Genomic DNA, 27,441 nt, shown 5'->3' with positions numbered 1-27,441 from the left:
TGATTTCAGTGTCTAGTTCTGGCTCCTACCAGAGAGCTTGCCCAGCAAGTACAGCAGGTGGCTGATGACTATGGCAAATGTTCTAGATTGAAGAGTACTTGTATTTATGGAGGTGCTCCTAAAGGTCCCCAGATTCGAGACTTGGAAAGAGGTAATAAAACAATGTATAGTGTAAAAGAATTGTTAGTTTATCTTGACCAATTCCTGTGGATGAAATTGGAGAAAAAAGTGGGTTCTTGTGAAAAACTCAGAATTTCAGCAGCTTAGAAATTCTCAGATGTGACCAAAATAGCTATTTTGAGAGAGAAAGTTCAACATGACTGGAAACTTTGTGAGGATTTGGTGATTGTACATAAATCCTGGCATCGTGCTTTTGCAGGTACTTTGTTAAAATTTAGCTTCTCTGCAGCATTGAGTACAGCTACCAGGGCTGGTGCTGCTGCGTTTTTGTAGAGTTGGAGTCTTGCTATGTTGACCAGGCTGGTTGTGAACTCCCAGCCTCAAGCTATCTTCCCGCCTCCACTTCCCAAAGTGCTGGAATACAGGTGTGAGCCACTGCACCTAACTGATTTGCTCGATAATTGGTTTTGTTTTACAGGTGTTGAGATCTGCATAGCCACTCCTGGACGTCTGATAGATTTCCTGGAGTCAGGAAAGACAAATCTTCGCCGATGTACTTACCTTGTGTTGGATGAAGCTGACAGAATGCTTGATATGGGGTTTGAACCCCAGATCCGTAAAATTGTTGACCAAATCAGGGTACGTAAAACTAATAATAAGCAGTCTTTATGCCATTTGTCCAAACTCCTTAGCCTGAAAGAAAGCCTTTCCTTTTTTGATAGCCTGATAGGCAGACATTGATGTGGAGCGCAACCTGGCCAAAAGAAGTAAGACAGCTTGCAGAGGATTTCCTTCGTGATTACACCCAGATCAACGTAGGCAATCTGGAGTTGAGTGCCAACCACAACATCCTCCAGATAGTGGATGTCTGCATGGAAAGTGAAAAAGACCACAAGTATGAAAGAGATTTTATGCTCTCATTTGATAATACCAATAAACCTTTTCTATTAACCCTCCAAAATCAGTATTACAGAAACCAGTATATTTTGAGGCCTGAAAGCATTAAAAGCATTGCTAACTTTCTGATAATCCATCTTTATATCATTTGTCAGAGCGTTATGGTTAAATGCAAGGATTCTGAATTCTTGAGTTTGAATCTCAGCTCTGCTGATTACCAGCTGTATAATTTTGCACAATTTTATGTCTTGGTGCCGCAATTTCTTCATCTGGGAAATGGGAATAATACCACTCACTTGAGACTTGCTGTAAGGATGGTATGAGTGGTAGGAGTTAGTATTTCTTGAGCACATAGCAGAACCTGACTCAGGACTCTATATTAATGTTTATTAAAAATTTTAAAAACGTAATGTGCAAAGAAAGTACTATAGCTTTGGGAGTTGATACTGTAGACGTAATCTTCCACATAATAGATACTTTCTGTGTGATGACTGCATTATTGGTCTTGTTTTCAGATTGATCCAACTAATGGAAGAAATAATGGCTGAAAAGGAAAACAAAACAATAATATTTGTGGAGACAAAGAGACGCTGTGATGATCTGACTCGAAGGATGCGCAGAGATGGGTGAGTATAGCACCAAGGCAGTTAACCTCTGGTTTTATAGTTAACTGGAAATTTCTAAATTGGTATTCCAAATGCTGTGTAATATTTCAATAATGCCTATCCATGCAGTTTGCTCTTTTAATGAGCACAGTCATCTATTCATGAAGCCTGACAAACCTTACAAAAATTGCATTATAGCATTTGGCTTTAAAGTTTGATTTTCCCCATTTTAAAATATTTAAAAAATATTGGTTACTTTTTTTCTGATAGTTGGCCAGCTATGTGTATCCATGGAGACAAGAGTCAACCAGAAAGAGATTGGGTACTTAATGGTAAGTTTAAAACTAAGCATTTTCTGTCGATTTTTTTCCCCCCCGTAAGTGAATGTCCATGCTCTATTTCAGGGATAGGCAAACTTTCTGTAAAGGGCCAGATAGGAAGTGTGCTTGGCTTTGTAAACCAAATGGTGGTCTCTGTTACAGCCATTCAGCGCTGCTGTTTTAGGACAAAAGCTGTAGGCCATAGATAATATGTAGAGTAATGGCCTGGACTGGGCACTGTTGGTGGCTCATGCCTATAATCCCAACACTTTGGGAGGCCGAGGTGCATGAATCACCTGAGCCCAGGAGTTCAAGGCTAGTCTGGGCAACATAGTGAAATACTGTCGCTAAAAAAACAAAAAAAAACAAAACTTAGCCAAGCTTGGTGGTGCGCGCCTGTAACCCCAGCTACTCTGGAGATTGAGGTGGGAGGATTGCTTGAGTCTAGGAGACAGAGGTTGGAGTGAGCCAAAATCGTGCCACTGCACTCCAGCCTGGGTAACAGAGTGGGACCCTGTCTCAGAGATAACGTGGCTGTGTTCCAACAATATTTATTTGCAAAAATTGGTGTTGTGCCAGATGTGGCCCAAAGGCCAGTTTGTCTTGCCCCTGCTGTATAGTTAATTGAATTACTGAGGGCACTTTTTAGCATGTGGCTCTTTCAACTTTGTCACAGCTTGCACCACCCTCCCTTTATTAATAAAGTCTTCAATTTTTTCCTTCTGATTATAAAAATATAACTACCATTTGGGGAGAATTAAACTGTTACTGAAATATTTTTTAAAATGTTTCTTAATTAGTGAGTCATATTTTAGCATATTTCCTTTCAGTCCTTTTTTTCAGGACTACTCTTAAGGGAAGCCATTGAGAAATGGAAGAGGCCATATCTTATTTAAGAAATAATATGCGGCCAGGCGCGGTGGTTCATGCCTGTAATCCCAGCAGTTTGGGAGGCCAAGGCAGGCGAATCACCTGAGGCTGAGTTTTGAGACCAGCCTGACCAACAGGGAGAAACCCCATCTCGACTAAAATACAAAATTAGCCTGGCTTGGTGGCACATGCCTGTACTCCCAGCTGCTTGGGAGACTGAGGCAGGAGAATCGCTTGAACCCAGGAGGCGGAGGTTGCCGTGAGCCGAGATTGCGCCACTGCACTCCAGCCTCGGCAATAAGAGCGAAACTCCATCTCAAAAAGAAAAAGAAATAGAAATAATATGCATACCTCTTGGGGGGAAATTCAGTTCTTTTCATTTTGTATCTTTGAAACTTGTTTCCTACCAAACCCCAGCTTTTGATTGTGTCTCATTTGGGAAATAACTTCAAAGGGAAAAAATTCTAGTTCATGTTAATTATGTTAACAAATTGCCACACTATCTTAACGGTATTTTGTTATTAGTAGAGGTGACTCTTTATTGTACTGCTGAAGATGAGTGTGATAAAGGTTTTCAAAAGAATCACTGTCTGTCATTATAAGAGCTTGGGATTTTCTGACACCATTATTTGAAATTTTAACATAGTGATGTAAACAGATCAGATAGCTAGGAATGCTTATTTGATGATGATTATTGTTTGTTTTTACAGAGTTCCGTTCTGGAAAGGCACCCATCCTTATTGCTACAGATGTAGCCTCCCGTGGGCTAGGTTTGTATAGATAGGCGTCTCTGTCAATGGTATATGTATCTTGGTTTAAAGATTTCTCATTTCAAATTCAAACTTCAAGTTTAGAAAGTTGTATATACATGTGATTAGATAAATATTTGAAAGAAAAGAATACAAAGGGTGATTCTCCCCGTTCCCCGCCCCCCACAATTTTTTTTAAACTTTGGTTTCCCCCACCCCCCTTTTATTTTCAAAGTCTCTTCCTGCTCCTAACAAACAGGCTTTGGTCTGCAGCAAGGCCTAGGCATGACTGTTCAAACAGGGAGAGGAGGCAGTCAGTTGAATGGCTCAACCTCTCTCTGGTGGTGGTTTCTGGCTGGATAGAATAAGCCTGACGAAACCTAGCTATTGTAAGCTAGTTTCTTCAGTTATTCTTTTCCCTATCCCTAAGTTAGATATATACAGAGGTCCGGTTTTATGAATGCTTATTAGATGGAATGTTATAAGTCTAATGCAGTATCAGAATAGCAGTCAAATTTGTATTGCCCAGTTTAATTTACTGATGTCAAATTATCATGGGCACTTGGCTATCCCCCCTCCTACCCATACGCTTATCTATAGGTGTGTTATCCAACTGATGGTTTTCTGGAGTTTTTGACCCATTACCATTTAACATATACAGAGAATTTTATGGTAGTTTAGCCCACTATTCTGAGCTAAACAGGTCTAACTCAGAACTTTTATATTTTAAAAAAGATTATCTGTATTATAAGGAAATCCTTAAATTATTGACAGGTATTTAATTTGCCCAGTACGGTGAGAAGTACCATATTATTCCCTTATACTATTTAATATAAAGAGAACAGGTATTCAGACTGGAATACAAAAGTAATGAAGCCTTTTTATGCATTGCACTCATCATTCCCTCCTTCAGAGGTGGTGACCTGCAGCCATGATGGAAAGTTCTCTCTGCCCCTCTGCCCTCTGAGGTCATGTCTGGATCTGTGCCATTAGAACTTGGGCCTGTTGGGAGAGGAGGCGGAGGCCTGAAAGCAGTTTACATAAAGCTTTCAGTAATGGTTGGTTTTTAAACAGGCTTGCTATGTGCTGGTAGCTTCTTTGTGCATCTTGCCTAGACAATTAAAAATATTTGCTCTATGTCCCCTTGCATTTCTAAACCAAATTAATTGGCTACCATTAGAATAACTTAGACTCTTCATCCCACCCCCACTCATCCAAGTGAGGGGAGAGGGAAGGTACCTGAGTCTGTTTCTTGTTACTCAACATCAGTGCTTGTTTTGGGCCCCTTTGTTTGCTGCCTTGTAAAAAATCAAAGAGGGAGAAAACCCACCAAAATGGCAGAATTCTGACCAATGTCCTACAAGATCCTGGAAAGTGAAGGCTTCTACCTCATAGACAGGGGTGCAATTTTCAGCTGAGTCACCAGGCCTTTTTTCACTTCCTGTCAAGCGATGGTCTCTTAAATGTTCCCTTCAGGTAAGTTCTTTGATTCCCATAATTTTATAATAGTCATCCTTAGGCTCCCACTTCCCTTTCCACTGGGATATTTTTTATTTTTCCTTTTTTGTGTTTAAACTACACACTGTTAAACTAAAAGTATTGAATTTATTTTGTTTTGTTTTTTAACAGAAGCTTTGATATCAGCTGCAGATCACTCAATACATGGCCGAGACAAATCTACATTGGCCGGAAGCAGCTCTAGATGAGCCTCTTGGCTAGACTTAGTCCCTCCTAATTAGTGATTGGAGATTCAGGCCATGTCATAGGGCCTTTCAAACAAAAAGTTCTTATCCCAGTCATCTGGCCAAAACATTAACTTTCGATTTCTTACCCTGCTACAGCATCATCTAGAAAGGCAGCAAGATAGTATTGTGGCAGTGCACAGATAACATCAGGGTAGACTTGACTGGAGAAAACCAAATTCTACGCTTGCTCTTATGTGCCCCCATCCAGCTGTGTGTGCACACACAGGACACCTTTCTAGTATGAAGAACTTTGCATCATGTCTGCCCTCTATTGAACACCCCCAGAAATAATTCCAAGTATTAGCATGTGAACTGTTGACTCTAGCCCCTGGTGCTTTCTGCTAGGAAAGCACACTTACGCATCCAGTGTAGTAACTGAACTTGTTCTGCTGCCATGGTCATATGCAGTGGGATTGCATACGGAGCATTATCCTAGCTCTGAAGATACCATGGAGTAGAATTCCCCACCCCCCTCTCTTACATCCACCCTGGCCCTGTAAATTCTTTTTTCCTTTGTTGCGTCAACGACCCAAGCCGGAGACTCAAGCTGCCCCCTGTGATAAGTGCCTTCTCGTCTTTCTGGTGTGATTCAGGACTTTAGGGGTCAGTAAAGACCGAGGAGCCTTTATTGTAATAAGAAACAGACATAATGCCCCTTCTTCACAAGCCCTGTAACAACAGCTAATTTTTTTTTTTTAATTTCCCCTTTCTCCCTTGAAATTAATCCAGTCTGGGCAATAGATGCAGTCTGACCCTTTGGATGTAACTTACATTTTTTTTATTAATTATTTTTTTCTACAATCACCCCAATTATCCTTGGGGGAGGCGTTGGAGGACCTGAAATTTTTACCCGAACCCAGGTTCTCCGGCGCTTGGCAACCAAATGGGGCTACAGAGAAGCATCTAAGCCAGTTCACAGAGCGAGCGTGTGTGGGGACTTCTCACTGCCACGGACCCTTGATGCATGCTCCCCGCGCTCCAGTGGTCCCGTGTCAGAAGGCGGAGTTTTCGAAAGGAGGCCGCCAAAAATAAAAGGCAAAGAGACGGGATCGGCTGCAGCGGTTTCCCAAAGGAGGAGGGAGTGTGCATCGGTCTGGTAACAAACAGAGAATGTTTTTTAATTATTTATATCACAAAAATCTGTGTTTTATCTAGGATATTTTCTGAATATTCTTTGTAAAATGCAGATTTTTTTCCACAAAACAGTAGGAGTCTTTGTTATATTCTTAAAATTGTTTGTTTAGGTAAAAATATACATTCAGCTGAAAGCATTACACTAACATTTACATTTTAAGCCTTAGGAGGTTATTCAGCCCAATTCCCAGCAGTGGAGAGAATACTAAACTTGTGTCTCAAGGTTTCATGGTTTTCCCACATTCTTTGGCTATTAATTTAATTTCCCAGGTCACATAGACAATCATTGATAATTGAAACAAGTCCTGAGTTGAAATAACCTTGAGTTGAGCAAAAATATCCTCATTTTGGCAGAAGCTGGGCTTGGTAGTACAGTAAAATTTTAGTGTAATGTGCTCTTGTAATTGAAAGGGGATAGATAATCTGGATGTTTCTGCAAAGGAAAATAGGTGTGTACTTAACAGCTTTGGCTCTACTCAGTTTCTTAAAAATATAAGAGCAAAAAAACAAATGTTTTGATTAAGTTTCCTTTAAATTGTAGTAATAAAATATATGAAGCTCCTTTTTTTACTTTGCTCTGTGACTGGTTTAAAGGTAAGTTTGTTATGTTGTTGGTCGATTTTGCCAGGCTTCTCCCAACAGAGTAGAAGTGATTAGGCCTTGTAACTTAACAGTGGTTTACCACTTTGTTCTACGTTCCAGTTTTGTAAAGGATAGTATTGGAATTTGCGTCTGAAGACCAATCTTGGTGTAACTCCTGTCAGTATATTGGTAAAATGTAGCAGAGGCAGGAGTTTGGATGTTTGGATGGGATTCCCTTAGGATTCTACAGCCAATAAAGATGCTACTTCCCATGCATGTCCTAGGAATCAGTAATCCTCTTTTACTCTGTTGGGATGAGTCTTTTTTTGTTTCTGTTCAGAGTGGTTACTAACTTCACCTTCTTTCCTCTTGCTGTCATCTGCATTCGTGCTTCCCACCTGTTGTTGGCATGTCCTTTACCTTCTCTTTCCCTGCCACATCAACCTACACACTGACTCATCATTGACGTGGAAGATGTGGAAGATGTCAAGTTTGTGATCAATTATGACTATCCAAACAGCTCAGAGGATTATGTGCACCGTATTGGCCGAACAGCCCGTAGCACCAACAAGGGTACTGCCTATACCTTCTTCACCCCAGGGAACCTAAAACAGGCCAGAGAGCTTATCAAAGTGCTGGAAGAGGCCAATCAGGCTATCAATCCAAAACTGATGCAGCTTGTGGACCACAGAGGCGGCGGCGGAGGCGGGGGTAAGGGTAAGTCCTGGAGTTTTCCAGGTACTGCCAAGGTATCCCTTTGTGCTTACTGTGCCTCTTTTTAGTTGCTGTTTTTAACCATGCGAAGGCTTTAAGTGTGTTGCTTCATAACAAAGGACACTGCCTAATGTTTTTTATAACCTTTTTCAACTAAGAAAATGTGAAGTTTGTTGTGGTAGTTCTGTCAGTTAAGCTAAATTGTGAATTTTTTTTTCCTTAGAGACTGGTCTGTTTTGTTTTTTTGTTGTTGTGTTTTGTTTTTTGTTGTTGTTGTTTCTTTGAGACGGAGTCTTGCTCTGTCACCCAGGCTGAAGTGCAATGTTGCGATCTCGGCTCACTGCAACCTCTGCCTCCCAGGTTCAAGTGATTCTCCTGCCTCAGCCTCCCAAGTAGCTGGGATTACAGGTGCCTGCCACCACACCCGGCTAATTTTTGTATTTTTAGTAGAGATGGGGTTTCACCATATTGGCCAGGCTGGTCTCAAACTCCTGACCTCAGATGATCCACCTGTCTCGGCCTCCCAAAGTGCTGAGATTGCAGGAGTGAGCCACCACACCCAGCCAAGACTGGTCTGAGAGTTAATGTGGTTGCTTTGGCAGGGCAGGGGCAGAGACAGAGTCTCTCTGTGTCTCCCAGACTGGAGTGCAGTGGCACGATCTCGGCTCACTTCAACCTTTGCCTCCTGGGTTCAAGCGATTCTCCTGCCTCAGCCTCCCAAGTACTGATACTGCAGGCGTGTGCCACCATGCCCAGCTAATTTTTGTATTTTTTGTAGAGTACTGACCTCAAGTGACCCTCCTGCCTCAGTCTCCCAAAGTGCTGGGATTACAAGAGTGAGCCAGTGTGCCCCCGGTCATGGTTGCTTTTTTTAATACTTTCAAAAATGCTTAGTGTAGTATATTAGGTTTACAGTTTTCCATATGGAGAGATCATTTTACACTGTTTAGTGGTGGGTAGAAACTGAGACATAGCAGCTGGATGTACAGTTGCAGAATATCCGAGGATCTGGGCTTCCTGACTCAAGGTTTCGTATTGTAACACCGTGTTTCTTGATCATTCCCAAGTAAAGGGCCTAAAAGGGTGAAAAGGTCTAGTGTCCTTCAATGTTTATTGTGCTTTTGAATGTGCCCCATTAAGTAATCAAATTATGAGTATATTTTTACAGTACTAATTTGGAGGCTAGCCAGCATAACTAAGTATCAAGGCAACATGCTTAATACTTTTGTACCCAGTAGAATTTTTACATTGTTATGTTTAGGTCATACATTTGGCATTAAAAATTCCCTTGTATCTTCCCATTAGGTGGTCGTTCTCGTTACCGGACCACTTCTTCAGCCAACAATCCCAATCTGATGTATCAGGATGAGTGTGACCGAAGGCTTCGAGGAGTCAAGGATGGTGGCCGGAGAGACTCTGCAAGCTATCGGGATCGTAGTGAAACCGATAGAGCTGGTTATGCTAATGGCAGTGGCTATGGAAGTCCAAATTCTGCCTTTGGAGCACAAGCAGGCCAATACACCTATGGTCAAGGCACCTATGGGGCAGCTGCTTATGGCACCAGTAGCTATACAGCTCAAGAATATGGTGCTGGCACTTACGGAGCTAGTAGCACCACCTCAACTGGGAGAAGTTCGCAGAGCTCTAGCCAGCAGTTTAGTGGGATAGGCCGGTCTGGGCAGCAGCCACAGCCACTGATGTCACAACAGTTTGCACAGCCTCCGGGAGCTACCAATATGATAGGTTACATGGGGCAGACTGCCTACCAATATCCTCCTCCTCCTCCCCCTCCTCCTCCTTCACGTAAATGAAACCACTCAAGTGGTAGTGACTCCAGCAGACTTAATTACATTTTAAGGAACACTCTTTCCTTTTTTTTCCTCTTCCCCTTTTCTTTCTTTTTTTTTTTTTTTTTTTAATTTTTCTCCCCAACCATTGTGATTTGTCTTTTCATGCAGATTAGTTAGAATTCACTGCCAGGTTTCTTCTGCCCGCCAAAATGATCCAGTCTGTAATAACATTTTGTAAAAAAATATATATAGAGAGAGAGAGAGCTGACTGGAAGAGATTAACTTCTTCCCCCAACTTCTTGCATGTTGAAGATATTTGAGCTATTTTTCATCTTAAAGAGTAAGGTATTAGGCCCTTTTGTGGGAGCCCATCTTTTGTTTTTTTCCAAGTTGGTGGGGAGGGAGGGAGGGGGAGGGCTGAATTGTTTTGCAGAGGAAGATGGCATCTGTGCTTTAAATTTCTCATTACTGGGTTAGAAAACAAACAGGGATTTCCCTGCACATTTTCTTTTGTGCTTTTAAATGTTTCTCAAGTTGGAACAGGTTTCCTCAGGCCTGTTTTGACTGATTGCTTGAGTGCATTTGACAGTTAAAAATCACTAATTGGTTTTATCTCCCTTTACACTCTGCCTTTCCCCCGCCCCCATTACTGAAAAATAACCATTTTAGTGTCAGGTTAGAAATTGAAATGCGGAATCTTGTGTATCCTTTGAATTAAAAACCACAAGTGTTTATTGCAGTGGTTAAACTGTAGCATCTCAGCATCTGGGTGGAAGCTGCCTATATTTCCCAGTAAAACTGGGGACCATCTGTGAAATTAATTTTCCAGCCAGACAGCTGCTGTGAGCAAATGAACAAAATGCTCACTGGAAATTTACTAACCAGTTTTTATATTGACCTGCAGTGTAAAAAGCACATTTAATTATAAACAATATATTCAAAATGGGCAGATTTTCTTTTCAAACGCAGTGTAGAGCTAGAATAAAAACAACTCTTTGCCAGCTACTCTGCCCTTTTGGCAAAGTTACCTTGAACAAAGAATCTTAAGGGTTTATTAAGAACTTTTATTTTTCCATACCCTGTTCTCTGCAGTGCTTTCTAACAGCTTCTGGGTGCAGATTTTCTTCGGCATCCTTTTGCACTCAGCTTATTACAGGTAGGTAGTGCTTAAGAAAAGTCATGGAGGACTAAAGTCTAAGTCCTTTTCACTTTTCCTCCATCTGAAGGTAGGTGAGTTCATCCTCTTCATAGTAATGCTGTTTTACCAAGACTTTTTATATAGCAGATGAACCCAGAAAGAATTTCTGCTATTGTGTTCACTACAACAGGATAGAGACATCAGACAGCCCCAGAAACCCTTTTCAGATCTGATATGGGACTTAATTTTTATGCTGTTAATTTGTATTCATTCACAATGCAGTTTAAGGCGGAAGGCTCCACTGCATTCTTTGGCTAAGGCCTGAATGCTTGCTGATTTGTAAGATCTATACTCGAGGTTTTTGTTTTCCTTTTAAAATTCTTTAGGGAGAGAGGGATGGTTTCTGAGGGGTTCTGAAAGTATGAATCAATGTGCAACATACAGGTAGGTCTTCAACATAAGCTGAAATATATGCATGTAAAAACTTTGACATCTTTTTTTTAATTTTCCACTTTCTTCTTTCTTAACTTTACTTCTCTTTTTGTCCCCCCCATCTTATAGAAGTTGAGGCCAAGGGAGGATGGTAGGCACAGAAGAAACGTGGCAAACTGCTCTGTGCTTTCAAACCAAAGTGTTGCCCCCGACCCCAAATTTGTCTAAGCACTGGCCAGTCTGTTGTGGGCATTGTTTTCTACAACCAAATTCTGGGTTTTTTTCTTCTTTCTTTAAACATAGAGGTTCCACCACAAGGGATGCCCTACTCTCTCGCAGCTCTTGAAAGCATCTGTTTGAGGGAAAGGTCTCTGCAAGCAAGTGGTTATTTGGATTGCTTGCTTCCCTTTTTCCACCTGGGACATTGTAATCATAACAGTAAATTCCAAACCTTAAAAGCTATTATGGCCTGAGCACAGCTGAAATCTAGCAGAGTTTAACTCTTCTGCCTCCATGTCTGTCACTCATAATTCAGGTTCTGCTGTTGGCTTCAGAACATGAGCAGAAGAATCATTTTATGCTAGTTACTGCATTCATGGTTGAAACTCAACTTAGGGAAAGGGTTTCAATGTATTAAGCAATGGGCTGCTTCTCCCCAATCCTCCCTAACAATTCGTTGTGTGGACTTCTCATCTAAAAGGTTAGTGGCTTTTGCTTGGGATCAGTGCTCTCTATTCATGTTCTTGCTGGTCTCCAAACACATTCCTGTTGCATTAAGACTTGAAAGATTTGTAGATGTGTGATGTTCAGGCACAGGATGCTGAAAGCTATGTTACTATTCTTAGTTTGTAAATTGTCCTTTTGATACCATCTTGTTTTCTTTTTGTAGGTATAAATAAAAACACTGTTGACAATAAGGTGTGAGGTTTTATTGCTTAAAAATTCTGAATAGTTCAATGTAGACATCTTAAAACAGTTTTTGTTTCAAGACAAAGGTGGAGAATATTGGATTGACTGATTGGCACCTAAAACTGAAAGGAAAGTAGAATTGATTAAACTTAATACAAGAATTGGAATCGAAAACCCTAGCAGGATACCTAGTAGGTAGGGGTTTGGATGTATCTGTATCTGCTCATAAGTAAAACAGTGATTGCGCAAATGGTACTCACCTAAGTACCATTAGGTTATTGGTATTAAGGTACTAAGTGCAAGGCAGGTATCAGTTACTAGTTTGAAAAAATTCAAACCAATAAAAGATGAGACACAAAACTCCTCCAGCCAAACCTGGTAAATTTGGTTTGCTTCTGGCCTGAAAGCAGTATGAAAGTGAAATAAGTCTCACACTTAAAACTAGCTGTCACCTTTATATCTTGACCACCTAAATTTGGTCACCTACCTGGAAAGTGGAAATTCACAAGAGCATACTCTAATATTTTAACTGGTCTTTAGTTGGGACATTCTTAAGAGGAGGGACATTGTTCCAGATTGGGGTTGACTTCCTCATCATGAGTCTTGCCCTTGGGCCTTAGAGAGCAATCATTTATTTGATCTTTTTCATCGGTAAGGCACCTTAAGGTTTCTTGTTGCAGTCATGTTGAGGCACCGTATTTGTGCAGTTGGCCCAGGTTTTTATGACCTTACAATGAGTCTTTAAGGGCAGTCTATTGATGAGAAGGTCTTCTGGGTGGGATGATCAAGTTTTGCTGAAATCCACACTAAGCATTTTTCTGGTTTTAACATTTGATCCCAAATGGATAAGTTGCCAAAGAGAACATTCAAAATAGTTTCCTTCATGTGCTTGTTAAGGCGTAGACTATCTCAGAGGGTCCTCAGATTGGCATTGGAAGACTTAACTTCTTTCCCTTAAGGACTGGAAGAAAATGGAGATGAAATGAGAATTTACCATCTGATGAAAGGACTGCTTTATAACTTGGTGCATGATCTTAGTATCATCTCTTAATGGCCGGCTTACAGTCTATGTTTGATTGTTAAAGCAAAGGGGGAGTCTTCATCTCTGATTGACTATGGACCTGCTGATCCCCCACTTGGTTACTGGCACCCTTCCTCGCAGCTGTAAACTTAGTGGTTGGCCTCAAATTGTCTATTGTACATCTCATACAATCCATCAGCAGTCCCTCTCAAGTCCCAGAACTTGTGTCCACATCTCTTTCTACCTAGAACCTTTTCCCTGAACAACTGCAACTGCCCCATAGCTAGTCACTGTACTTGGACTGCTTTTTACCCTACATAGCAGCTAGTGGATTGGGTTTTTTAATGACACAATAGCCGCCCTTGGCAATCAGAACATAGTGCAAACCCTGGCCTATCAGGTGCCAGGTCAAGCTTGTCCAACCCGTGGCCCAGGATGGCTTTATGGCCCAACACAAATTTGTAAACTTTCTTAAAACGAGGTGTTTTTTTTGTTCATAAGCTATCAGTGTATTTTATGTGTGGCCCTACACAGTTCTTCCAATGTGGGCCAGGGAAGCCAAAAGGTTGGACACCCCTGCCCTATGTGAAACTGGTCTTGGTTGACCTGTTATCTCCAGGTTTATAAATTTGGACCCCGCTAGCCTTTTTGTCCATCACACCAAGCTGTTGCCTTGGGGCTTGTAATAAGTTCTGGAATGTTCTTCACTAACCAAGTATTCCGTCAAATGTCATCTCACAGCTGTCTTGCATAGTACACATAACCTATTGACCATGTTTTGATGGCATTTCTTTCTTGAAAATATTTGTCTTGCATTAGAACACAAGCACTGTGAATGGCAGAGACTTGATTGATCATGTCTGTATCTGCTGGAATACTTATTGAATGGATGAGTAACTCCTTAGGCCAGTGCCAGCATCAGTGCTGTTATCCCAGGACCTACCTTTGGTCACATACAAGTAGAAGAAGTCACAGTAGAAGATGGTTTGTACTACTCCAGACACCACTGCGATTTGGTCATAGAAATTCTCGGTCTGGTACCGCCTGATCCAGTTAGCCAGGTAGAGTGCCCGGTACAGACCCAGAAAGAACAGGTAGTGAGTAGTAATGGTCTCAGCCTCTCCAGTCTTGCTGATCATGAAGAGCTGGGGCAGAATAGCCACTGACTCCAGGTAGATAGAGAAAGTCCAGAGGATCTGAGCCAAAGAGAAAGCGGCCAGAGACTGAGCAAGACCAAGAAGAGGCCCATCTCTTTAAAAGAACATAATTACTAAAACAATAGCTTGCTGGGGAAGAGGTACAGTAAGGGGGAAAAAACGTTCTCAATAAAAATTGTATTTTAATCAGTTTAACTTACCATCTCTAGGTAAATATAAGGGTTTTTTTTTTTTCAAATTTTTGAAAGATTTACAGTATACTGCATTTTTCACAGTTTGGCATGAGCATTTATATAAAAAACTACTTATAGTTGTTTTTTAAAGATAGGGTCTTTCTGTGTCATCCAGGCTGGAGTGCAGTGGCATGATCATAGCGTCCTGCAGCCTCGACCTCCTAGGCTCAAGCGGTCTTTCCATCTCACCTTCCCTAGTAGCTGGGACTACAGGCATGTGCCACCAAACCTGGCCAAAAATAACATTTTTTTTTTTTTGAGATGGAATCTCCCAGGCTGGAGTGCAGTGGTACGATCTCGGCTCACTGCAAGCTCCGCCTCCTGGGTTCACGCCATTCTCCTGTCTCAGCCTCCCGAGTAGCTGGGACTACAGGCACCCGCCACCACACCCGGCTAATTTATTTATTTGTTTATTTGTATTTTTTAGTAGAGATGGGGTTTCACCGTGTTAGCCAGGATGGTCTCGATCTCCTGACCTCGTGAGCCACTGTGTCCGGCCAAAAAGAACTTAAATGATAGTTTCATAGTATAAAATCATAAATGAAGCCACAATTTCTTAAAATCTAGTCATGTTGCCAGGCTCACACGTATAATCCCAGAACTTTGGGAGGCCGAGATGGGTGGATCACTTGAGGTCAGGAGTTGGAGACCAGGGACCAACGTGGTGAAGCCCTGTCTCAACTAAAAATACAAAAATTAGCTGGGTATGGTGGCTTGCACCTGTAATCCCAGTTACTTGGGAAGCTGAGACAGGAGAATCACCTGAACCCAGGAGGCGGTGGTTGCAGTGAGCTAAGATCGTGCCACTGCACTCCAGCCTGGGCAACAGAACAAGACTCCATCTCAAAAAATAAATAAAAAAAGTCATGTCCATAAACACCAGCATCAGAATCTCCCAAGATGCTTGTTGCCTGCAGATTCATGGGCCACAGTCCAAACTTACTGAGTTGAAATTTCTGAGCCTGGAGTGTGCTACAGGTATTCAGGGATCTGCTAATCATCTGTTGAAGAGAAGGTCTCAACAGCCAGAAGTAGGGCTGTGATACCTGCTTGGTTTATGGGCATCATGACTATTTAGATGTGCTCATTTCCAAGTAAAGCATTGTAAATAGCTTGTCAATTTCTTCTCAACTTATAACTGAAGGATACATGAGTAATGGTCACAGTTGTAAGCAGAAGGCAAGCCCAGGGTCTGGAGGGAAGGATATGGGGAAACATACTTCCCTTTGAGAATTGGTACTCAGTCCCTTCCCTTACCTCCAGCGGAGTGAAACTGTAGTTTTCAAGGAAGGAAAGGCCAATGACTGGGACCAGAAGAAACTCCAGGCGGAATGTGTCATTCTCACTGTCAAAAGTTTTACGAAATTTCCCATATATCATGTACACTGTAACATAGGCACAGAGGAGAAAAACCACCTGAAAAGGGAGAGAGACATGGGAATCTATGAAGTCATTTCCCAGCGTATTTACTAGGCTCCTAGCCTACCAAACCTAAGGGTCAGTGTTCTGCCATAATGGAACATGAAGAGGTTAAATGTGTTTGCAATTTCTCTTGGGTCCAGTTGCCTAGAATTTGAAGTCAACGACCCTTTCATTAAATAACTCCATGCTTCTATAGCGGGACTGACAGTGCTACCATGAAGAGTCAAAGGTGCCCTTGTCGTCCCCTTCAGTTGTGGAACACTAGGCGAAACAGGATTGGTGTATTTCAGGGGATTTCCCAGAGGCATTCCAGGGCTGTTGAAACAATTTTAAAACAATTTTCTGGATATGCATCAGTGACTTCTGAGCATTATTCCACAAGGACTAGCATCTTTATTTTAAGGTTGCCCAGTCTGGCCTCTAACTCTGGGGTCGAGTGATCCTCCTGCTTCAGCCTCCCTAGAAGCTGGGACTACTTATGTGCCTGCTAACATTCCTTGAATTAACTGACCATTGCTCCCTCAGAAAAGCTCTCCATCTAATCACAGTAGCTGTCCTCTAGCATATAATGATTTCATTTTGATATAGCCTCTAACCTTCCAGGCCAGCAGTTCTCAAACGAGTATGCATCAAAACACAGATGCTGGCCGGGCATGGTGGCTCACGCCTATAATCCCAGCACTTTGGGAGGCCGAGGCTGGCAGATCACCTGAGGTCAGGAGTTCGAGACCAGCCTGGCCAACATGGTGAAACCCCATTTCTACTAAAGATACAAAAATTAGCCAGGTGTAGTGGCAGGCACCTGTAATCCCAGCTACTCGGGAGGCTGAGGCAGGAGAATCGCTTGAACCCGGGAGGCGGAGGTTGCAGTGAGCCGAGGTCACGCCATTGCACTCCAGCCTGGGAGATAAGAGTAAGACTTTGTCTCAAAACAAACAAACAAACAAACAAAAACAAAAAAAAAAACCCCACAGATGCTGTCTCTTCCCTTGCCCCAAGAGCTTTTGATTTCATAGGTCTGGATGGACCTGAGAGTTTGTATTTCTTTCTTTTTTTTTTTTTTTTCTGAGATGGAGTCTCGCTCTGTCGCCCAGGCTGGAGTGCAGTGGTGCAATCTCGGCTCACTGCAACCTCCGCCTCCTGGATTCAAGCGATTTTCCTGCCTCAGCCTCCCAAGTAGCTGGGATTACAGGTGCCCGCCACCATGCCTGGCTAACCTTTGTATGTTTAGTTTCACCATGTTGGCCAGGCTGGTCTCGAACTCCTGACCTCATGATCCGCCCGCCTCAGCCTCCCAAAGTGCTGAGATTACAGGCGTGAGCCACCGCGCCCGGCCTTAAAGTTTGTATTTCTAACAAGTTCCCAAGTGACGCTCATGCTGCTGGAGCAGGACCACACTGGCCTAGAACACTCCTATTTGTAGTCCTATTTGGAGTTATTTCCTCGAAACAATCCTTTTTTCTCTAGAATGAGGCACACATGCCGGGCGCGGTGGCTCAAGCCTGTAATCCCAGCACTTTGGGAGGCCGAGACGGGCGGATCACGAGGTCAGGAGATCGAGACCCTCCTGGTTAACACGGTGAAACCCCGTCTCTACTAAAAAATACAAAAAACTAGCCGGGCGAGGTGGCGGGCGCCTGTAGCCCCAGCTACTCGGGAGGCTGAGGCAGGAGAATGGCTTAAACCCGGGAGGCGGAGCTTGCAGTGAGCTGAGATCCGGCCACTGCACTCCAGCCTGGGCGACAGAGCGAGACTCCGTCTCAAAAAAAAATAAAAATAAAAATAAAAAAAGAATGAGGCACACATTCTGTCGCCAGAGCTCCATGTGAGCATGTTCATTTTAACCCGTGATCACATGCTTTGTAAATGTCTATGTACAAGTCCATCTCCCCTCTAAGAGAGGACTCCATGGCAGGGTCCACCTCTTAATCCTCAGCTCCTAACTCAGTCCTTGGCACAAAACAAATGCTGGAATGAGTGAAAGAGGTGATCAATTTTTCATTTCAGAAATATAGAAATAGCCTCTTTGAGCTTCCTAGAGCTCATTCAGCTATGCCAAGGCCTGAGTCTGCTGTCTCTGCCAGGAACGCCCAAGGCTGACTTCGGCTGAGAAATGAACTAGGCAGGTGATGTTTGATACATGTGTGAACTTAAGTAGATGGTGATTTCCAGTCCTCAGATTCACATTCACTAAATCTGAATGAGTTCAACACCTCACAAGTAACAGCGCTCCTTCACTCTACCAACTATTAACAACATGCCTGAAATCCCAAAGGGATGTCTCTGATATGGAAGAGAAGGACAGCTTTGGTTAAATATTTTCTAGGTGCTGTATGTTATCTCACGTGATCTTCTCAATAGCCCTGCAAGACAGAATTCCCCCATGGAGCCCTTCTTTCTTAGAAATAAGACTCCTAGGCTGGGCGCAGTGGCTCTCGCCTGTAATCCCAGCACTTTGGGAAGGCGAGGAGGGCGGATCACAAGGTCAGGAGTTTGAGACCAGCCTGGCCAACATAGTGAAACCCCACCTCTACTAAAAATACAAAAATTAGGCATGGTGGTGCATGCCTGTAATCCCAGCTACTCAGGAGGCTGAGGCAGGAGAATTGCTTGAACCTGGGAGGCGGAAGTTGCAATGAGCTGAGATCACGCCACTGGGCACTCTAGCCTGGGCGACAGAGGGAGACTCTATCTCAAAAAAAAAAAAAAAAGGCTGGGCGTGGTGGCTCATGCCTGTAATCTCAACACTTTGGGAGGCCAAGGTGAGCGGCTCACGAGGTCAGGAGACCATGCTGGCTAATATGGTGAAACCTCGTCTTTATTAAAAATACAAAAAAAAAAAAAAATTAGCCAGGCACAGTGGCATGCATCTGTAATCCCAGCTACTCAGGACCTGAGGCAGGAGAATCGCTTGAACTTGGGAGGCGGAGGTTGCAGTGAGCCAAGATCATGCCACTGCACTCCAGCCTGGGCAACAGAGCTAGATTCCGTCTAAAGAAAAAAAGCCAGGCATCGTGGCAGGCACATGCCTGTAATCTACTCAGGTGGCTAAGACATGAGAATAACTTGAACCCAGGAGGCAGAGGCTGCAGTGAGCGAAGATTTCGCCACACCACACACCAACCTGGGTGACAGAGGGAGACTCTGTCTCAAAAAAAAAAAAAAAAAAGGTGGGGGCTGGGTGTGGTGGCTGCGGTGGGGTGGCTCACGCCTGTAATCCCAGCACTTTGGAAGGCCGAGGTGGGCAGATCACGAGGTCAGGAGTTTGAGACCAGCCTGGCCAACATAGTGAAACCCTGTCTCTGTTAAAAAAAATACAAAAAATTAGCCGGGTGTGGTGGTAGGCACCTGTAATCCCAGCTACTCAGGAGGCTGAGTTAGGAGAATTGCTTGAACCCGGGAGGCAGAGGTTGCAGTGAGCTGAGATTGCGCCACTGCACTCCAGCCTAAGCGACAGTGCAAGACTCCATCTCAACAACAAGAAAGAAGATTCTTAGTTGAGCATGAAAATTCCAGAACTTTGGGAGGCTGACACAGGCAGATCGCTTGAGCCCAGGGGTTTGAGACCAGCCTGGGCAACATGGCGAAACCTTGTCTCTACTAAAAATACAAAACAATTAGCCAGGCATGGTGGTGCGTGCCTGTAGTCCCAGCTATTCAGGAGTCTGAGGTGGGAGGATCCCTTGAGCCTGGGAAGTTGAGGCTGCGGTGAGCCATGATCACACCACTGCACAAGAAATAAGATTCCTATTAGACATTATCTAATAGGAATCAACTAAAATCTACATTTTGGCTGGGCGCGGTGGCTCACACCTGTAATCCCAGCACTTTGGGAGGTCAAGGTGGGTGGACCACTTGAGGTCAGGAGTGTGAGACCAGCCTGGTCAACATGGAGAAACCCCGTCTCTCCTAAAAAGACAAAAATTAGCTGGGCGTGGTGACAGGCGCCTGTAGTCCCAGCTACTTCAGAGGCTGAGGCACAAGGCAAGCTCCCGGCTTGAAACCAGGAAGTGGAGGTTGCAGTAAGCTGAGACTGCGCTGCTGCACTCCAGCCTGGGCAACAGGCAACAGTGAGACTCTGTCTTAAAAAAAAGAAAAAAGGTATGTCCTTTGATCTTTACACGGCTGGTTCCTTGTCACTAAGCTGTCAGCTTATATGTCATCTCTTTGAAGAAGCCCTGACCACACTCCCTAAAGTAGCTCTCTAATCCTTCTCTATCACCTAAACCATTTTTTTTTTTTTTTTGAGACAGGGTCTCGCTCTGTTACCCAGACTGCAGTGGCATGATCGTGGCTCACTGCAGCCTTGACCTGTCAGGATCAGGTGATTGTCCCACCTCAGCCTCCTCAGTAGCTGGGACCACAGATGAGCACCACTACGCCCAGCTAAATGTCTTAAATTTTTTGTAGAGGCGGGGTCTCACTACATTGCCCAGGCTGGTCTCAGACTCCTGAGCTCAAGCGGTCCTCTCGCCTCAGCCTCCCAAAGTGCTGGGATTACAGGTGTGACCCTTTATTGAATGTTTAATATATGGCAGGGTTTTTTACATTTACATTTATTATCTCATTTAATGTTCCCAACCAAACCCTCTGAGCTAATGGTATTGTCCTTTTATTTATTTTATTTTATTTTATTTTATTGTTTTGAGACAGAGTCTTACTCTGCCGCTCAGGGTGGAATGCAGTGGTGCGATCTCGGCTCACTGCAACCTCTGCCTCCGGGTTCAAGCAATTCTCCTGCCTCAGCCTCCCTAGTAGCTAGGACTACAGGCATGTGCCACCACACCCGGCTAATTTTTTGTATTTTCAGTAGAGACAGGGTTTCACCATGTTAGCCAGGATGGTCTCCATCCACCCGACTCGGCCTCCCAAAGTGCTGGGATTACAGGCATGAGCCACCGTGCCCGGCTCTGTCCTCATTTTTGCATGAGGACACTGACATACAAAGAGGCCCAAGATGAGGTCATGCAGGCCAGGCGCGGTGGCTCAAGCCTGTAATCCCAGCACTTTGGGAGGCCGAGACGGGCAGATCACGAGGTCAGGAGATTGAGACCATCGTGGCAAACACGGTGAAACCCCGTATCTACTAAAAAAATACAAAAAACTAGCCGGGCGACGTGGCGGGCGCCTGTAGTCCCAGCTACTCGGGAGGCTGAGGCAGGAGAATGGCGTAAACCCGGGAGGCGGAGCTGGCAGTGAGCTGAGATCCGGCCTCTGCACTCCAGCCTGGGCGACAGAGCGAGACTCCGTCTCAAAAAAAAAAAAAAAAAAAAAAAAAAAAGATGAGGTCATGCAGCCACTAAGCAGCAAAGTCAGGATCCAAACCCTGGTCGGCCTGGCTCCACACACTGAGTTTCCAAGCAGGCCACCTCACAGTGTGTGAGGGCTCAGTGGCCTCCCCCGACCATCATCACCCAGCCCCTCACCTTCATTACTGTGTTGTAGATGGAGATGAAGTTGGTGAACAGGTCCAGGTATCTGGTGGTGAAGACGAGAGCAAAAAGGATCTGGCTCTTCCCAGAGATGCCTGTGGCCAAGGGTAGACAGGAGACAATGAGGACACAAACTCCTAAGCCTTCCCACCCTCAAGAAGTGCACAGCCTGGAGCTGGGGAGGCCTTCAGAGTGTCCACTCCCACTCAAAGACCTCCTGTCCAGGGCACTGTCGCTCCCTAAGGGCCAGGAAACTCACCCTTCCCATCAGATCACTTGAGTCCTTGTTCCTCTCATTAAGCTGTAATCTGTCTCCCAGTCTCCAAATAAAGACACGAACACCAAGTTCCCAGTCCCCCTGCGTGTGCCTGCCTGGGCTCTTGCTCTGGGGAGGATGTCGGGGGTGGTGTGAGTCGGGCTTGGTGGGGGTTGTTGAGGCATCTCTTCACTCCACCCCCAGAGTTCCACTGACAATCCCCAAAGCTCAGTCTTAGGGAGAACAACTCACTGACTTTACAAGGTGTTGATTCACCAGGGAGACCACAGCAGGCAGAGGAGGTTCAGGGCCAGGGGAGCATTCTATTTTATTTTTCAAACTGTAAGATTTTAAAAGCCTTTTCTTTTTTCTTTCTTTTTTTTTTTTTTTTTGAGATGGAGTCTCACTCTGTTGCCCAGGCTGGAGTGCAGTGACGTGATCTCAGCTCACCACAACCTCTGCCTCCCAGGTTCAAGTGATTCTCCTGCCTCAGCCTCCCAAGTAGCTGGGATTACATGCGCCCACCACCACACCTGGCTAATTTTTGAATTTTTAGTAGAGATGGAGTTTCGCCAGGTTGGCCATGGCTGGTCTCGAACTTCTGACTTCAGGTGATCTGCCCGCCTTGGCCTCCCAAAGTGCTGGGATTACAGGCATGACCCACTGCGCCCGGTCAAAAAGCCTTTTTACTAGTTACAAAAGTTATGCCTATATTTACTCTTTGCAAAACAAAAATCAGACAACATATAAAGATGCAAAGACAGAAATATCCCAAAACCCTAGGTTCATCCTTCCAGATCTTTGTGAACATGTACACACATGACACCTCTGTGTACACATATGATGCACATGCTTGCACTGAGTTGACAAAAAAGGTTTCATAATTTCCATGCGGTTTCTTCCTTTTTTATTTTTTCTTTTTAGAGACAGGGTCTTACTCTGTCTCCCAGACTGGGGTGCAGTGATGCAATCATAGCTCACTGCAGCCTCGATCTCCTGGACTCAAACAATTCTACCTCAGCTGGGAACAGTAGACACAAACCATCAGACTGGCTAATTTTGTTGTTGTTGTTATTATTATTATTATTATTGTAGAGACGGAGTTTCACTATGTTGCCCAGCCTGGTCTCAAACTCCTGGGCCTGAGTGATCCTCCTACCTTGTTCTCCCAGTGTTGGAATTATAGGCGTGAGGCACCACGCCCAGTCTAAATGCTGTTTCTTGACCTACTTTGGTCTCTTTTTTTTTTTAACTTTATATTTTGAAAGAATGTTAGATTTACAACAGAGTTGTAAGGACAATACAGAGAGTCCCATATATCCAGCTTCCTCTAATGTTAACATCGTATTTGGGCCAGGGGCGGTGGCTCACGCCTGTAATCCCAACACTTTGGAAAGCCTAGGAGGGAGGATCACCTGAGGTTGGGAGTTTGAGACCAGCCTGACCAACATGAAGAAACCCTGTCTCCACTAAAAATACAAAATTAGCTTGGCGTGGTGACGCATGCCTGTAATCCCAGCTACTTGGGAGGCTGAGGCAGGAGAATCGCTTGAACCCAGGAGGTGGAGGTTGCAGTGAGCTGAGATTGCGCCATTGCACTCCAGCCTGGGCAACAAGAGTGAAATTCTGTCTCAAAAAAAAAAAAAAAAAAAAATCATATTTAACGACAGTACTTTATCAAAACAAAGAAATCAACATCAGTAGAGCACTGTTGACTGAACTCCAGGCTTTATTCTGATTTCACCAGTTTTCCCACTGCCGCCCTTTTTGCATTCCTGGGTTCTGTCCAGGAATCCATGCTGCATTCTGTTGTCATTCATGCTCCTTAGTGTCCTTTGGCCACTTTTTTTTTTTTTTTTTGAGACAGAGTCTCACTCTGTCACCCAGGCTGGAGTGCAGTGGTGCGATCTTGGCTCACTACAACATCTGCCTCCTGGGTTCACGCCATTCTCCTGCCTTGGCCTCCCAAGTAGCTGGGATTACAGGCACCCACCACCATGCCCGGCTGATTTTTGTGTTTTTAGTAGAGATGGGTTTTCACCATGTTGCCTAGGCTGGTCTCGAACTCCTGACCTCAAGTGATCTGCCCACCTCAGCCTCCCAAAGTGCTGGGATTACAGGTGTGAGCCACTGCGCCCGGCCAGCAGTCTTGGTTATCAGATGGAAGAAACAGTATATATATAGGGTTTGGTTTAACCCGTGGTTTCAGGCATCCACTGGCAGTCTTGGAACATATCCTCTGTGGATAAGAGGGAACTACTATGGTGTCTGATTCAGGTCTGGTTCCCCTGTACCCGTGAACTGTGCCTTCTCTAACCACTCCTCTGGTTCCAGACATTTGGGGTGGGAGAACATTTCTTTTTCTTTTTTTGTGAGACAGGGTCTCACTTTGTCACCCAGGCTGGAGTACAGTGACACAATCACAGATCACTGCAGCCTCAACCTCCCCAGGCTCGGATGACTGTCCTACCTTAGCCTCCTGAGTAGCTGGGACTACAGGCAAATGCTACCATGCCCGGTTAATTTTTATATTTTTTTCTAGAGACAAGATTTTTGCCATGTTGCCCAGGCTGGTCTCAAATTCCTGGGCTCAGGTGATCCTCCTGCCTCAGCTTCCCAAAGTGCTGGGATTACATGCGTGAGCCACTGCACCCAGCCTGGGGGAACATTTTTTTTTTTTTTGAGACGGAGTCTCGCTCTGTCACCCAGGCTGGAGCGCGGTGGCCGGATCTCAGCTCACAGCAAGCTCCGCCTCCCGGGTTTACGCCATTCTCCTGCGTCAGCCTCCCGAGTAGCTGGGACTACAGGCGCCCGCCACCTCGCCCGGCTAGCTTTTTGTATTTTTTTTAGTAGAGACGGGGTTTCACCGTGTTAGCCAGGATGGTCTCGATCTCCTGACCTCGTGATCCACCCGTCTCGGCCTCCCAAAGTGCTGGGATTACAGGCTTGAGCCACCGCGCCCGGCGGGAACATTTTTAATGAGCAAGAAGGAACACCCCTGAAGTCCCTAACATTCTGGAGAACGTGCTGGCTTGAGGGCGAGCCTGGGTCTCACATTCCTCACCTGCCAAACAGCCCCTCATGCAGAGTGGCAGGACCGAGGTGAGGAATATACAACGCTCAGTGAGCACCTGAGTCCCTTTGGGGGGCCTGGCACGCGTGCACGTGCACTTGCCAGGGTGAGGGGGACAGTGGGGCTGGCAGTGGGTAATGAACCCCACTGGGGGAGGCCATACTGACCCGAGGCCAGCTCTGGGATGGCATGATGTTCATCTCGCTGAGTCCTCACACAGACTTTGCCAGAGAAGCCCTCAGCCCCACGTAGGACAGTCTGGGAGGTAGCCCTAGTGGGGGATGCTTGGCCACCCGCACGGGCCTTCCCCTACCCCTCTTTTCTCTTCATCCTCAGCCTGCCAGGCTCCTGGGTTTCACTCACATTTTCCTTAGCGCTTTGGGAACCCTGCTGATCTTCTGTTTTGTTTTGTTTGTTTATTTGAGACAGAGTTTCTCTCGTTACCCAGACTGGAGTGCAATGGCGTGATCTCGGCTCACCGCAGCCTCTTCCTCCCAGGTTCAAGCGATTCTCCTGCCTCAGCCTCATGAGTAGCTGGGATTACAGGCACCCGTCACTATGCCCAGCTAATTTTTTGTATTTTTAGTAGAGACGGGCTTTTGCCGAGTGCCAGGCTGGTCTTGAACTCCTGACCTCAGGTGATCCACCCGCCCTGGCCTCCCAAAGTGCTGGGATTACAGGTGTGAGCCACCGCGCCCAGCCCCCTGGTGATCTTGAGCACAATAGTTTTCACACTTTTGAAAACAATCATTTCCACCAGGAAGCTGCACATGGAGACCCAGGACACAGAGGACAATGTGAGCCTAGACTGGCCAGAGTCCCTCTGGGGTCCACTGAGCACAGGTGGACCCCACTGCCAGGGGCAGCCCTCACTCCCCATAGACAAATGGGAAAACAGAGTCCCAGGGTCACACAGCAAGTCAAGGAGAGGAGCAAGAGTGAAGCTCAAGTCTCCGCCCTTTGGGACTGGCTCTGTTTAGGTCACCCCAGGCCCTGCCTCCATCCAGGCACCTCATCTCTGATTTCTCTCTGCTCACGCACAGGCCCATCCCTGCCACCCAGCTGCCCTTTTTTTGTTCCCATAGTATTCACTATGGCCTCTAACAAACCATGTCATTTGCTCAGTTTCCTAGGACTATTGTTTATCGATGGCTTTCTACCACTAGAAAGTCAGCTCCACCATTTGGCCGGGCATGGTGGCTCACACCTGTAACTTAAGCCCAGGAGTTCGAGACCAGCCTGGCCAATATGGCGAAACCCCATCTCTACTAAAAATACAAAAATTAGCTGAGTGTGGTGGCGGGCATCTGTAATCCCAGCTACTCAGGAGGCTGAGGCAGGAGAATAGCTTGAACCCGGGAGGCAGATGTTGCAGTGAGCCAAGATTGCGCCACTGCACTCCAGCCTAGGGGATAGAACAAAACTCTGTCTCAACAAAAAAAAAAAAAAAGGTGGGCGCAGTGGCTCACACCTATAATCCCAGCACTCTGAGAGGCCGAGGTGGGTGAATCACCTAAGGTCAGGAGTTCAAGACCAGCCTGGCCAACATGGCGAAACCCTGTCTCTACTAAAAATACAAAAATTAGCAGGGTGTGGTGGTGGGTCCCTGTAATTCCAGCTACTCAGGAGGCTGAGGCAGGAGAATCGCTTGAACCTGGGAGGTGGAGGTTGTAGTGAGCCGAGATCGCGCCACAGCACTTCAGCTTCAGGGACAAAGGAAAACTCTGTCTCAAAAAAAAATAAAAAAGAAAAGAAAGTCAACTCCACCAGGACTGGGCCTCTGCTGTCCAGGCTGTATTCCAGGTGCCCAGCAGTGTCTGGCAGACAGCGGCCAGGTACCAGTGTCCCCTCTTGGTTATGGTTGCTCACTCCGTTCAGGGCCCTCAGCGAAAGTGCAGGGATAGGTCAGAGCTGATTCTCCCCTCACCAGGGCCTGCTGCTCCGGGTACCCTACTCAGCATTCCTGGCCACCTCCCCTGAGGAAGAACCTGAAGAGACACCGTCTCTGTACCTGTCTCTCCAGAGACCTCAAACCCAAATGGCCTCCAGGCCTAGAACCACTTCCTCCGCACCCTACTGTTGTTCATGTCTGCACCGACCCCCACCCTGCCAGGCCTCCCCCAGCTCTCTGTGCCTTCTCTCTCAAAGGTGGGCCGTTTCCTGAGTGCATACCAGCTTCTCCCCTCAATCCAGGGTGGAGGGAACAATGGGTGTAACTGGTGGGAGGGAGGGGTTGTGACCTCCCTCATACCCCTCCTCTTCCAACCATCAGTGACACTGCCAACCTGAGGGGGCGTCTGTGCAGGAACAAACCCACCCTCCTCCCATCATCTCGAGGGGTCCTCCTTTGATTTTATACAACTTTACATTATTTTTGGAAGTGGAGCTCTGCAAAGTTTCAAGGATCCCCTTGCTGGAGTCCCCACCCTGAGCAGACACCGTGGAGCGCCCTACTCTGCACGCAGGGGCATGAGGCTGGCCAGAGAGGGGGTCCCGCACCTCCCTGCCCGGCGTCCCTCACCCGTGCAGCACTTGGACCTCCAGATCTTCCCCAGCAGCAAGATCATGGCCAGGAGGTGGCTCAGGTCGCCGAGGATTCGGAACACGTTCATGGTTCGGCCCGTCGGTCGTGCGCCCGCGCCCAGCAAACTTCTAGGAAACTTTCTAGTGGGCAGGGCGGCTGCCACGTCCCCGGCCCTGGTCTCTAGGTGCCTTAGAGCCCTGCCTGCGCCTCACAGCTACGCGTTCGCACCCGCCGTGCCGCCGCCCACACACTCTTGGCCGGGCGGTGACGTGGCCAAGGCTGCCGCCGGCGCAGGGTGGGGAGCCAGGAAGCGGCGCG

The 27,441-nt window shown here is 45.6% G+C and overlaps 2 protein-coding genes across 4 annotated transcripts in view; one reads left to right on the top strand and one right to left on the bottom strand.

Moving 5' to 3' along the window:
* Positions 1 to 12,013, top strand: part of DDX17 (DEAD-box helicase 17) — a 24,043-nt gene extending 12,030 nt beyond the window's left edge. Inside the window, exons 6-13 of one of the 2 annotated variants that reach the window (XM_033189575.1) lie at positions 10 to 151; positions 599 to 759; positions 843 to 1,015; positions 1,533 to 1,643; positions 1,893 to 1,954; positions 3,523 to 3,582; positions 7,497 to 7,739; positions 9,042 to 12,013. In XM_033189575.1, coding sequence (XP_033045466.1) covers positions 10 to 151; positions 599 to 759; positions 843 to 1,015; positions 1,533 to 1,643; positions 1,893 to 1,954; positions 3,523 to 3,582; positions 7,497 to 7,739; positions 9,042 to 9,547 — 1,458 coding nt within the window. In that variant the 3' untranslated portion in view covers positions 9,548 to 12,013. The remainder of the gene's footprint in view (positions 1 to 9; positions 152 to 598; positions 760 to 842; positions 1,016 to 1,532; positions 1,644 to 1,892; positions 1,955 to 3,522; positions 3,583 to 7,496; positions 7,740 to 9,041) is intronic. The other variant, XM_033189581.1, reaches the window with a different exon arrangement.
* KDELR3 (KDEL endoplasmic reticulum protein retention receptor 3) lies at positions 9,627 to 27,441 on the bottom strand. 2 transcript variants are annotated; one of them, XM_033189600.1, is made up of 5 exons: positions 27,121 to 27,439; positions 21,265 to 21,365; positions 15,674 to 15,832; positions 13,970 to 14,222; positions 9,627 to 12,966 (listed from the first exon to the last, which is right to left on the bottom strand). In XM_033189600.1, the coding sequence occupies exons 1-5, from the start codon at positions 27,209 to 27,211 to the stop codon at positions 12,926 to 12,928; spliced, it is 645 nt and encodes a 214-aa protein (XP_033045491.1). In that variant the 5' UTR covers positions 27,212 to 27,439; the 3' UTR covers positions 9,627 to 12,925. The 2 variants fall into 2 exon arrangements, with proteins under 2 accessions (XP_033045491.1, XP_033045486.1); XM_033189595.1 differs by lacking the exon at positions 9,627 to 12,966 and having other exon boundaries at positions 13,808 to 14,222; positions 27,121 to 27,441.

The sequence above is a fragment of the Trachypithecus francoisi genome, unplaced genomic scaffold (assembly GCF_009764315.1).
Source record: "Trachypithecus francoisi isolate TF-2019V2 unplaced genomic scaffold, Tfra_2.0 Contig01580, whole genome shotgun sequence".
Taxonomy (NCBI): domain Eukaryota; kingdom Metazoa; phylum Chordata; class Mammalia; order Primates; family Cercopithecidae; genus Trachypithecus; species Trachypithecus francoisi.
The sequence above is the reverse complement of the archived record's forward strand: the minus strand, read 5'-3'. Positions and strand labels throughout refer to the sequence as shown.